This window comes from Aquarana catesbeiana, linkage group LG06 (assembly GCF_042186555.1).
Source record: "Aquarana catesbeiana isolate 2022-GZ linkage group LG06, ASM4218655v1, whole genome shotgun sequence".
In the NCBI taxonomy this organism is placed as follows: Eukaryota; Metazoa; Chordata; class Amphibia; order Anura; family Ranidae; genus Aquarana; species Aquarana catesbeiana.
Window position 1 is genome coordinate 100,478,201 of NC_133329.1, and position 13,110 is coordinate 100,491,310.

Genomic DNA, 13,110 nt, shown 5'->3' on the forward strand with positions numbered 1-13,110 from the left:
GCTGCAATGAAGCTGACGAGGACGAGGAGCGAAGATTCGAGGCGTCAGGTAAGTAAAACGGGGGGGCTGGGGGCGGCGGTACTGTCAAAAGTTTTTTCACCTTAATGCATAGAATGCATTAAGGTGAAAAATTTTTTACCTTTACAACCCCTTTAAGGTGAAAACCTTCTTTGCTGCCCCCAGAGCCCATCTGATCCAGCGATGTGCAGGAGCCCGGTGTCCCCAGCCGCTGTCTCTGTCCTCATTGAACAGATTGATAGCAGCAGGAGCCATTGGCTTCTACTACTGTCAATCAAATCCAGCTAGACGGGAGGCAGGGGCTGGGCAGAGTCCCGCTGTCTGTGTCAATGGACGCAGCAGCGGGACTCGGGAGTGAGCCTACACAGGTGCTCTCATGGAAAGTGGCTTTCTGTGGGGGCACCCAATGAAGGGGAGGAGCCAGGAGCACCGGCGGGGCACCCCAGAAGAGTAGGATCCGGGCTGCTCTGTGCAAAACCTTGCACAGAGCAGGTAAGTATAAAGTTTGTTATTTTTAATTAAAAAAAAAAAAAAAAGCAAACCTTTACAATCACTTTAACACTAGGGGGCAATCAAGATGTTAAGTGGAGGTGGGAGGTGTTATAACTGTGGGGGGGAGGGGACTGACTGGGAGTCGCTGTTCCTAATCACTAGGAACAGACGATCACACGGTACTCCCCTGTCAGAACCGGGATCTGTTTTATTCACATCGACAGATCCCCATTCTGTCTCTCTGAGGAGCGATCGTGGGTGGCCGGCGGACATCGCGGCCTCCAAACCCGTGCATCAGCTCCCCCACTGTGCAGCGGGCGCGCGCGTGGCCACAATGTCTCGTGGTACGTCGTTTCGCACAATAGGGCCGCAGTATATATGCGGTGGGCAGGCCTTAAGTGGTTAAAAGAGAAGTATGGATTTTTTTGTTTTGTTTTAAGAACTATACTTAGATGGATGCAGCATCGGTCCCCCGCCAGCTTCTGACACTGAGAACGGAGGGATCAAACAATGCCGATCGCTTGGTTCTCAGAGCTCCCTGAGCAGAGAGCTGGTGACTGTCAGTCACTGGCCTCCCCCCCTCACTCACTGGAGCCCTGGGCTGTGGAAGGGCGGCAGTGGATCGCTGAGAGGCTGAGCTAGGTGCTGGTCCAGGCATGTTGGCGGGTCCTGACTCCACTGTCGCAATCTTTCCTGAGCCTGGACCGGCTCTGTGATGTTAGCGGACGTCAGCCCACCGTCAGTAGAATTCATTATATAGCAGATTACCCCTTGTGGTTGTTGATTTGTCTGCAGGCCGTCTGTCCTTTATTTGTGTCTGGAGATCCCGCCTGGAGGAGACCTTACAGCAACTTGCTGTCCTAGGGTGACAACACTCACTGAATGTCTATCCGTGGAGGAGAAATGTTGTCACCCAAGGATGCACAATATGGAGGAGGACCAGAGGCCTGGCTGTCTGCACTATACAAGGGACATGCTGTCTAGGGGGAGCCAGCCATGTTATTCCTAAGAGACCTGAGAGCACATACCACAAGCAGAGGAGGTAACCTTCTGTCCTCTATACGGAGGGGTGACAACCTCTGTCAGGTTTTTATTTCCGGTCTGTGTCCCCACTGGGAATATTCCTCCTTCTCCATTTGTCCTGGTGACCAATGTCACTGGAAAATAAACTAATAGTCGTTCCAAAAATGTATTATCACCGGAACACGAGAAAGGAAATTCTCTAACGGGGACACTTCTCACTTTAGGGAGTCACTTCCTGTTGTGTCTCCAATACAGGAAGTGAAGAGAAATTCCCCCCAATGGGACACACACACAAAAAAAGTAACACCTGATAAGTGATGTAACCCTTTCCCGCTCTTTACAAAACGAACAAACATTGGATATACTGTACATAATGCACAAATTCAATATACAGACGTTTAGAGCAGAGCACAGAGGCTCAGCTCTGCAGGAAAGAGTGACAGATAACATTAAAGCTCAGAGAAGAACTGCAGGGCGGACGGAGCCTCCTGTACAACAACACGGGCTTTAGGAGCTGCTGGGAGTTGTAGTTCTCCAGCACAGGACACGGTACCTACTTTGCAGGCGCCTCGCTCCAGCAGTCACGTGTTCCCTGTACTCCGGCCCCGCCCACTTCTCTCTGGTAGCATTCCTTCTATCCAGGCCCCGCCCACTTCTCTCTGGTTGTAGTCCTTATCCTCCGGTCACGCCCACTCCTCCCTGGCAGCGGCTCACGTGACGCTCGGGCACGCCGGATGTGACGTCTAACCGGAGGAGCCATGGAGCTGAGTGAGCTGCTGTATAACAAGTCGGAGTATATAGAGACAGTGAGTGTGCTGGGGGCTGGGTGAGGTGCTTGCACATGGAACTTGCACCTATAGGTGGCCTGTGTTTAATGCCCAGCCTTGCCACGCCTGTAAACATTCATTCTTTGTACACACTCTGTGTGACAGCTCCCTGGCCTATGCAGAGGGGGCCTGTGTCACCCTAAATAGAGTATATTCTTATGATCTGCGTGTACATATGGGAGGAGATTTACTAAAACTGGAGCACTCAGAATCTGGTGCAGCTGTAGATGCATTAAATGCAGCTTTTACCTTCAGCTTGTTCAATTAGGCTGTGGCAATGAAACTTGCAAGCTGATTTGTTTCTATTCAGAGTTGCACCCTCCAGTTTTAGTAAATAAACCCCATGGTGACTAGAAAACCTGCCCCTGCTGTAGCGGTGGGCCCAGCCTTGCTTGGTCTTTATAATTGGAGACTGGTGACTTAGAACCATCTCTGTATAGGAAGGGATGATCAGGAATGGGCTACAAGGAAAACTTATAAAACGCATTTGTTCTGTCATCATAGGCCCAACCCAGTGTAAACCTTGCATTGTGTAACTTCAGCTGTGTGCAGTATGCACCAGGTAGCTTGACACAAGAGCTGGTCAGAGACTGCGGGCGTGACACGAGAGATGGTCAGAGACTGTGGGCGTGACACAAGAGATGGGCAAAGATTGCGGGCTTGACACGTGAGATGGTCAGAGACTGTGGGTGTGACACAAGAGATGGTCAGAGACTGTGGGCGTGACACAAGAGATGGTCAGAGACTGTGGGCGTGACACAAGAGATGGTCAGAGACTGTGGGCGTGACACAAGAGATGGTCAGAGACTGTGGGCGTGACACAAGAGATGGTCAGAGACTGTGGGCGTGACACAAGAGATGGTCAGAGACTGTGAGCGTGACACAAGAGATGGCCAGAGACTGTGGGCATGACACGAGATGGTCAGAGACTGAGGGCGTGACACAAGACCTGGTCAGAGACTGTGGGCGTGACACGAGAGCTGGTCAGAGACTGCGGGCGTGACACGAGAGCTGGTCAGAGACTGCGGGCGTGACACGAGAGCTGGTCAGAGACTGCGGGCGTGACACGAGAGCTGGTCAGAGACTGCGGGCGTGACACGAGAGCTGGTCAGAGACTGTGGGTGTGACACGAGAGCTGGTCAGAGACTGTGGGCGTGACACGAGAGCTGGTCAGAGACTGCGGGCGTGACACGTGAGCTGGTCAGAGACTGTGGGCATGACACAAGAGCTGGTCAGAGACTGTGGGCGTGACACAAGAGCTGGTCAGAGACTGTGGGCGTGACACAAGAGATGGGCAGAGATTGCGAGGCGTGACACGAGAGATGGTCAGAGACTGTGGGCGTGACACGAGAGATGGTCAGAGACTGGGCGTGACACGAGAGCTGGTCAGAGACTGCGGGTGTGACACGAGAGCTGGTCAGAGACTGTGGGCGTGACACGAGAGCTGGTCAGAGACTGTGGGCGTGACACGAGAGCTGGTCAGAGACTGCGGGCGTGACACGTGAGCTGGTCAGAGACTGTGGGCGTGACACGAGAGCTGGTCAGAGACTGTGGGCGTGACACGAGAGATGGTCAGAGACTGTGGGCGTGACACAAGAGATGGGCAAAGATTGCGGGCTTGACACGTGAGATGGTCAGAGACTGTGGGTGTGACACAAGAGATGGTCAGAGACTGTGGGCGTGACACAAGAGATGGTCAGAGACTGTGGGCGTGACACAAGAGATGGTCAGAGACTGTGGGCGTGACACAAGAGATGGTCAGAGACTGTGGGCGTGACACAAGAGATGGTCAGAGACTGTGAGCGTGACACAAGAGATGGCCAGAGACTGTGGGCGTGACACGAGATGGTCAGAGACTGAGGGCGTGACACAAGACCTGGTCAGAGACTGCGGGCGTGACACGAGAGCTGGTCAGAGACTGCGGGCGTGACACGAGAGCTGGTCAGAGACTGTGGGTGTGACACGAGAGCTGGTCAGAGACTGTGGGCGTGACACGAGAGCTGGTCAGAGACTGCGGGCGTGACACGTGAGCTGGTCAGAGACTGTGGGCATGACACAAGAGCTGGTCAGAGACTGTGGGCGTGACACAAGAGCTGGTCAGAGACTGTGGGCGTGACACAAGAGCTGGTCAGAGACTGTGGGCGTGACACAAGAGCTGGTCAGAGACTGTGGGCGTGACACAAGAGCTGGTCAGAGACTGTGGGCGTGACACAAGAGCTGGGCAGAGATTGCGAGGCGTGACACGAGAGATGGTCAGAGACTGTGGGCGTGACACGAGAGATGGTCAGAGACTGTGGGCGTGACACGAGAGCTGGTCAGAGACTGCGGGCGTGACACGAGAGCTGGTCAGAGACTGTGGGCGTGACACGAGAGCTGGTCAGAGACTGTGGGCGTGACACGAGAGCTGGTCAGAGACTGCGGGCATGACACGTGAGCTGGTCAGAGACTGTGGGCGTGACACAAGAGCTGGTCAGAGGCTGTGGGCGTGACACGAGAGCTGGTCAGAGACTGCGGGCGTGACACGAGAGATGGTCAGAGACTGTGGGCGTGACACGAGAGATGGTCAGAGACTGTGGGCATGACACAAGAGCTGGTCAGAGACTGGGCGTGACACAAGAGCTGGTCAGAGGTTGTGGGCTTGACACGAGAGATGGGTAGAGATTGCGGGGCGTGACACGAGAGATGGTCAGAGACTGTGGGCGTGACACGAGAGATGGTCAGAGACTGTGGGCGTGACACGAGAGATGGTCAGAGACTGTGGGCGTGACACGAGAGATGGTCAGAGACTGTGGGCGTGACACAAGAGCTGGTAAGAGACTGCGGGTGTGACACGAGAGATGGTCAGAGACTGCGGCGTGACACAAGAGCTGGTAAGAGACTGCGGGTGTGACACAAGAGATGGTCAGAGACTGTGGGCGTGACACGAGAGATGGTCAGAGACTGCGGGCGTGACACGAGAGATAGTCAGAGACTGCAGGTGTGACACAAGAGTTGGTCAGAGACAGCGAACATAATACAGGAGTTGTTGGAGGCTGGGGACATGTTTCAAGAAATAGTCATAGACTGGAAACACATTACACAAGACTGTTACAGATTACTGCTACAACAGGGGAACACAGATTAGTGTAGAGAGACACATGTCTGCAGACAAGGACAATGCCTACTCCACATGCCTTGTTTTTAGTTGATCTTGTTTGAGCGTTTTACTTCCTTGGGATGCAAAGCACGTGTTGGGGATGAGCACAGGTGTAGGATCCTAATCTGAACCAACCAGATCAGTCCTGCTAGTATAATTCAGTAAAATATCATACTAGGGTCAAATGTTTTTAGACAGGAGCCAGTTAAACATATCCACATATGTTTGGAGTGTGAGAGGAAACTGGAGTATCTGGAGGAAACCAACACAAGCACAGAGAGAATGTAATCAGCATGCAGATAGTGTCCTGGCTGACCAAGAAAAAAAAAGATATACCTGTGCTCAAATCCCAATAGCTTGTACATGTATATAATCTATCAGGTGCTAAAGGGGTGTGACCACATGTTAACACTACAAATTCTGAATGAACCCTCTTGTGTCACGCCCACATTCTAGCAAACTTTGCATTGAAAAATAGGGATTTTTAGTTCACACATGCTGCAATACATGTTTAAAGTGGTTGTATACCTTTTTTTTTTTTTTACTTTTACCTACAGGTAAGCCTATAATAAGGCTTACCTGTAGGTAAAAAAAAATATCTCCTAAACCTGTACGGTTTAGGAGATATTCCCCTCGCAATGAGCCGCTGACTGCAGCGGCGCATGCGCACAGGGGATTCTCGGCAGACAGCCCGGCAAACTCCGGAGCTTGCCGGACAGAAGTCTCCCGTGTGCATGCATGGGAGTGACGACATCGCGGCTCCGGCCACTCACAGCGCCGGAGCCGCGATACCCGGAAGACACGCCGAGGGGAAATGTCAGCTCCCTCGGCGTGGACCGTGTGAGATGCCGGCGCCTCGTTCTAAGGTAAGTATCTCATAATGAGCTAGTATGCGGTGCATACTAGCTCATTATGCCTTTTCCCTAGCAGGTGTAGAAAAAAAAAAAAAAAACAGCGGGTATACAACCGCTTTAAGCTGGCCAACTGCATCAACATCAAAGTAATGCCTCTTATGGCCAGTCCTACCACTGAAAATGCTATGGTGGACACAATGCCAACATGGGGCATACAGACACAAAGTGGGGGAGAACTCATGGCAGAAGTGCTAACCATGCCACCTTGCTGCCCTTGGTTGATTTGTTTCCTTCAGTGCCTGGAATTGTACAGGTTTATTCTACACTACACTGCACTCATGTAATGACTGGAGATACAGATCTCAAACTGCTGGAAGAAAGCAGCCTTTGAAATTGAGTTGGTTGCTCTGTGTAACTACATTTCACTTATTTTAATTCCTGTTTATACTGCTTTATTTCATCTTCCCTCCAACCGAGCAGCTAAGTACACAACTGAAATGCATTTCTTTACCTGTCAAAATCGTAATTCTGCTTAACCTCTGTTATTGACACATCCCTGCCACATTATTTGGCTAACAGGGCGACTCCACTTTCTCTATTAAACTTAACCGCTTTAGTACAATGCTATAGCCAAAAGATAGCTACAGTGGGGCACTATTGTTCTGGGAAGGGTGCCCATGGATGTCCTCCCAGAACCCCGCCCCCTCAGATGGGCATCGGGTGCATTCTGTGACCACTGTGTCAGATCGGGGTAAAGGGCCAATCACAAAGGCCCTTTACCATGTGATCAGCTGTGTCCAATCACAACTGATCACATGTAAACAGACTTGCCGGTTATTGACATTCCTCTCCTCACATTTTGTGTCTGTGTGGGGAAAGGATTGCCGATAAATGGCAAGCCTGTCAGCACACTGCTTACACTGGTAATCATGACAATTATCATCAGTGCTGCCTCATCACTGCAGCCTCACCATTACTGAAAAATTACTTATTTGCAAAAAATTTTAACAGAAACTAAAGCCCTATACACACTGAAAGGGTTAAGTCTAGGTGTAGGGTAATAAGCTGTAATACTTAACCTTATTCTTTGCTCTTCTTGGAGCTGGTTCTCTTCTCCTCTCTCCAACCTACTGGGTTGTTGGCAAGCCTCTGTCATCCTCATGTACAATGCAGGACTATTGGGCCTACATTGTACATGATGACGTAAGGGTATGGTCAGAGCTCTGAGGTGAAGCAATTTTGAGGGACCAGTCACATAGTATGGAGGATCCCTGCTAGAGCGTGGAGAAAGGTAAGTATTATGGCTTCTTCCTCCACCCCTAGACCTAATGAGTGTTGAACCATTGCAGTGCTTGTGGGCCCACTAAAAGAGTATTTTTATTTTGGGCTGGAGTAGGGCTTTAACAAATAGATTGGTATAATCTCCCTATCTTAGTCTGCTGACTGGACAATGAAGGCACATCGGTGCTTTCCCCTCCTGTAAGCAAGCTTACAGTGTTCAGCCCCTTTCACACGGGCAGATCAATCGGGTCTGCCTGTCAGTATTTCAGGTGGACCTGATTGGGCCATCCATTGCCCTCTAGGAAGTGGCGGATGTCAATAGACATTTGTCTATTGACACCTGCCGACAACTGATCCTTTCCTGTCCACTAAAAACAGACAGATGGGGATCAGTTCCCTATCTGTCTGGCAGATTGGATGTAAGCTGACAGGCAGTCTGTTTCCATCCGATCGCCATAGACGAAAGCGGGCTGTGTCCATATCCGCTCCGCATCAGTGGGCCTGTCATCCGCCTGCTCAGTGGGAATCAGCAGAGAGATCCCCCGCTGAGCAGGTGGACTCTGCCAGTGTAAAATGGGCCTTAAAGTGATATTAAAGTCTTGTTTAAAAAAAAAAAAAATGTTATACTTACCTGCCCTGTGCAGTGGTTTTGCACAGAGCAGCCCAGAACCTCCTCTTCTCGGGTCCCATGCTGGCACTTCTGGCTCCACCTTCCAAGCAGCTTGCTGTGGGGTCACCCAAACAGGCGTACTCCCGAGACATGGCTCTGTGCGTCCACTCAAATACAGAGCCAAGGCTCGGCCCCGCCTGCTCCGTCTCCTGATTGGCTCAATGGCTGCAACTGACAGCAGTGGGATCCAATGGCTCCCGCGCCAGCCAATTGGGAACAGGTGCATCCGAGCTACTACCTCCTGTGTAATGCCTGGTGAGCCTCAAGAACACAGCACTCAGCCTTGGAAGTCTCTGGAAACCTCTATGTATAATCCATGCAACAAGGGAGAAAGGCTGGAATTCAGCTAAAGCAAAGTTTTATTATTGCAGGTGAATAACAGTCAAAAAACCAACGCGTTTCGGCCATCAGGCCTTAATCATGACTGAAAAGCCAATCAGGAGTGCTGGCTGAATGAATAAAAAAACTGACAGCTCAGGTCGCACCGCTGTACTAACAATCCAATGTTAGTACGGCTATCTCAACTGCTGTTCTATTGTGTTCTGACAGGGGGATGCCCCCCCCCCTCCCAAAACACTCTGGTCAGCTCTCTCAGCCAAAGTGCTGATCGGGAGCCAGTCGGCAGACCTTTTCTGGTCATGCCCCTTTGACAGAAGCCAGCCATGTCGGACCGGCTGCAGTACACACGGGCCGAATGTTGGACAGTTTCTAGTTTTAAGATACTTATTCTGTCTACACGCATAATCATATTTATTCATTTTCATTTGCTTTAGCTAAGAAAAAATGTATGACCATTAGTCACAGACTAAATCTCAGTAATGTGTGTGTTTTTTATTACTAGGCATCTGGAAACAAAGTCAGCAGACAGTCTGTATTATGTGGAAGCCAGAACATTGTACTCAATGGCAAGGTTAGTAACGTGACACGTGTATACCGTGAGTATGGGGATTGGAAGCAAGCTTCATGAAAACAAAAGAATACTTAGTGACGTTTAGTGATTCTTTTATATGGCTTTCAAAGCTTTTATATGGTTTTATTTCTCACTGTGTTGCTGTTGGAGATTTCTCCTCACTGTCCTGTCTTGAAAAAAAGCCGTAGTCAGCAGAACAGGAAGTTATTAGAAATCTCTCTTACAGAGTCCCAGATATCAATAAAACCTAACAGGATTTCTAACTTTTCTCCACTCGACCACCCAAACCCCCCCCCCCCCCCCCCAAAAAAAAAGACATGACCCTGTCACTATTTTTACAAGGTAAGAAACCTAATACAGTGTAAAATATATCATGTAACTTTATCTCAATGGAAACTTTATAGATGCATATGATGAAAGCTTGTTAGCGTTCGACGTGCGTCTGGGTGTTTCGGATGCGCAACCTTCTGCTTTGCAGTTTCTTCCATTGACCCTTACATTTCTATTATGTCCTGTAGTGATCAGGGATGAATTCAGGCATGTTCAGATACTTGTCCGAACTAGGGGTCAACCGATACCGACTTTTCGGCTGCCTTTGAGGCCGATAGCCAATATCAGGTGCCGATATTCTGTTGATTTAAACTTTTTATTTTTACGCTGTCCTTTAAAAAAAAAATAAAAAAATGTTTTATCACTTTGCTGTCACAAGGAATGTAAACATCCCTTGCAACAGTAATAGGCAGTGACAGGTACTCTTTATGGAGGGATCAGGGGTCTATAAGACCCCAAAACCCTGCTCTGCACTTGAAAATATTCAAAACGTCAAGATCAGCGTCATGACATTGCTTCCGGGTTACTAGATCCTAAGCTTTGTTCGGGTCTTTGGCCATTGGGACGGGAGACCCAGGTGGGAGCAGTGGGAGTGGGGGGACGTCCCCTCCCAACTGCTTGTGATAACAGAATGGTACCGAGGTGTGTACAACAACTTTGAGCAATATCGGTAATATTGGTAAGTTTCTGACCGATACCGATGCTTCAAAAAAAGTGAATATCGGCCGCACTGATAATCAGTTGACCCCTAGTCAGAACCCAACTGAACTATCCTTCCAGGAAGCTGTCACCGTGGACCACCGACTGTAAGTGGCTGAGGCATTCCCCTCTACATGTATACATGCTCCTTGCATGCGTGCAGATGGGGGGCACACACGCAACACCTCTGATGCTTATGATTGGCAGAAGTGCCAGCTTCCCAAGGAGATAGTTCTGACAGGTTCAGACTAGTATCCAAACATGCCTGAGCTCCTCCCCAGTAGTGGTGAAGGAGAGGGTGGGTGAAATCACAGCACAGTGTGGGACACCGGCATTTGAATTTGTCAGAAATGCAACATCTTTTAGCAAGCTTTTGCTTTTAACACAGGGGTGTGTGGTGACTTATGAACGTATATCTAATCCCAGGAACAAACATTCTTTATATTGCAGCTTACCAGTCCTTCGATGTGGTGGCTACAGTCGTTTACTCTTTCTTCATGCTAAAAACTTTTTCTTGAAGTACAAAAAACAAAAACAAAATACTTGTTCATAATGTCAGATCTTGTGTCTTGTAATTTCTATGCACACAACTGAGATCTAAAATAATGTTATCTGCTTTCCCAGCACTCTTCTGTCATCTACAGAACACCTCATACTATGTGATGGAGAGGGGAGTTGTTTGTAGTTCTGATTAAAAAGTAGTCTATGGTGACATCACTGATTCACCACAGATACAGTACAGTTAGTGAGCGTTGTCACCCTAAGACAGGAAGTGTTTTACTGGCAGGAATACCAGTTGAAAACGAATGCAGCCATCATATGTAAGGACTGGTAAGCTGCAATATAATACATTTCATTGTTTGATTTCGGGGATTGCTTCTTTTCATCTTTTAAAAATCGTGGTAAAAATAGCTTTAATGGTGAACTATTTGAAACTGCAAATGTTTCAGAATGATTTGCACCAGTAAAATTGGATGCATTCTAAATATATTGAAGGTTCATAAATGTTGGGTTTGTAGCATAGAAAATTCAAATGTGTCTCCAACAACAGCAACAATGGCTTTCTCTGTGTTCGAGCACTCGAATGACACAGAAACTGCCTGGCCTTTCAGGCAGATTGATCTTCTGCTTGACAGGGATAGTATAGTTCTGGCCTGAAGTTATTGAGGATGGAGGAAGCTGCGTTGGATCGTGCGTTCAGGTAAGTTACCACTGAATAAAAATTAGGGGGGATTTATTATTATCACCACTGACACCAATGAATACCACTGACACCAGTGAAGAGGGCTTTATTATTACTACTACTGACTCCATTGAAGGGGGTTTATTATTACCAGCAGTGTAGGGTGGGTTATTACCACCAGTGAAAGGGTGTCTATTATTACCACCAGTGAAGGGGGGTTTTAGGTTTATTATTGCTACCACTGACACCAGTGAAGAGGGGTTTATTATTACCACTAGTGAAGGGTGGGTTAATATTATTACCAGCGCGGGGGGGGGGGGTTATTGCCACCACCAGCGAAGGAAGGTATATAATTACCATCAGTAAAAGGGGGTTTATTATTACTACCAGTGAAGGGGTGTTAATATTAATATTGCTTTCCACTGACAACAATGAAGGGGCTCATTATTGCGGCCACTGACACCAATAAAGGGGGGTGGTGGGGTTAGTTATTATCACTGTCAGTGTTACTGACTGGGGGGGGGGGGGGGTGGGGGTGTGTGTATCAATGCTACCACTGCCAATGAAGTTGGGGGGGGGGACGGGACTTATGACTGACACCAATAAAGGGGTTTATTATTACTGCCTCTGCTCTCAGCCAAATGTCATTTCACAGAAACCCCAGCATAGCCATGTCTGTGGCATCATGGTGCTTCCATACAAATGGGTGTGAGAAAAGGATACCATGCATGTCTTCCTGGAATAGAGAGATCCCAGCTCCTTGCATAGTGTTCCTTGGTTTTGTTGTGATACGCATACCTATCACCTGACATTTTCTAATTGGAAATGATTCTTAAAATTGGCCCTTCACTCAATTTGTGGATACAAAAACAGCCAAATGTGGATACATATGTGGCCCTTTTGTGACACCACTGTACTACATGGAATCTTTGATACAGTAAGCTGCAGTTCCTTTTTTCAACCAGTGGATAAGGAGGCGCTGTTGCCATAGTCATAGATCACTTTTGAAAGGCCAACAAACCTAAAACCTCTTAGTGAACTGAGAGCTGTCTGTGTTTTCCATCACAATTGGCCACATTATCATTTTCAGGCTGCATTAGAGAACAGAAAGAGAAGATCAGAATTATGTTTTTTTTTTTCCCCTCAGACACTTTCAGCCTGATTTATAATGTTTAAAGTACTCTGGAAATCAAAATACAATGAGACCCAGATTTTCTTTATTAAAATATTTATCACTATTAAATGTAGTATATTTGATACTTGTTATTTTTTTAGATTATATTTGTATCTTAAAGCTGAACTCCAACCTTGCCTTTAGTCTTGCACAGTCGTACAGGCTCCTGTGCTGAAATTGCTTACTCTGATTTCACTGCACACTGTGAGCTTTGAATGAACTTTGGTTCCAGAATCTACTAGAATGGTCAGCTTTAGCCTCAGCTGCAGACCCTCACAGAGTAGGCTTTCTTCAGCCTGTTAAAAAGAGAGCCCCCCCCCCCCTTCTTGCCATAAAAGGATACCGGAGGCTGTGTGTATTGTGAGTGGTAGAGAGGAAAGAGAAGCAGAGACATGACCGAAAATCTGGTATCTGTGAGACCTGCAGCACTTGCAGAGGTGGTGGGTCTGGCTTCTGATCATGTGACCACTGTGACATGACCACAGCGATCCCATGAGAAGGAAGAACATACTG

General features: G+C 48.3%; 2 protein-coding genes across 3 annotated transcripts in view; one reads left to right on the forward strand and one right to left on the reverse strand.

Annotated features, from left to right (window-relative positions):
• The window catches only part of PALB2 (partner and localizer of BRCA2), a 43,570-nt gene extending 41,397 nt beyond the window's left edge, over positions 1 to 2,173 (reverse strand). For both annotated transcript variants that reach the window (XM_073636530.1, XM_073636529.1), the window contains exon 1: positions 2,091 to 2,173. The gene's annotated coding sequence lies outside the window, so the exon portion shown is untranslated. The remainder of the gene's footprint in view (positions 1 to 2,090) is intronic.
• Positions 2,174 to 2,191: 18 nt separating this feature from the next.
• DCTN5 (dynactin subunit 5) overlaps positions 2,192 to 13,110 on the forward strand; it is a 42,956-nt gene continuing 32,037 nt past the window's right edge. The window contains exons 1-2 of the mRNA XM_073636531.1: positions 2,192 to 2,339; positions 9,143 to 9,211. Coding sequence (XP_073492632.1) covers positions 2,292 to 2,339; positions 9,143 to 9,211 — 117 coding nt within the window. The 5' untranslated portion in view covers positions 2,192 to 2,291. The remainder of the gene's footprint in view (positions 2,340 to 9,142; positions 9,212 to 13,110) is intronic.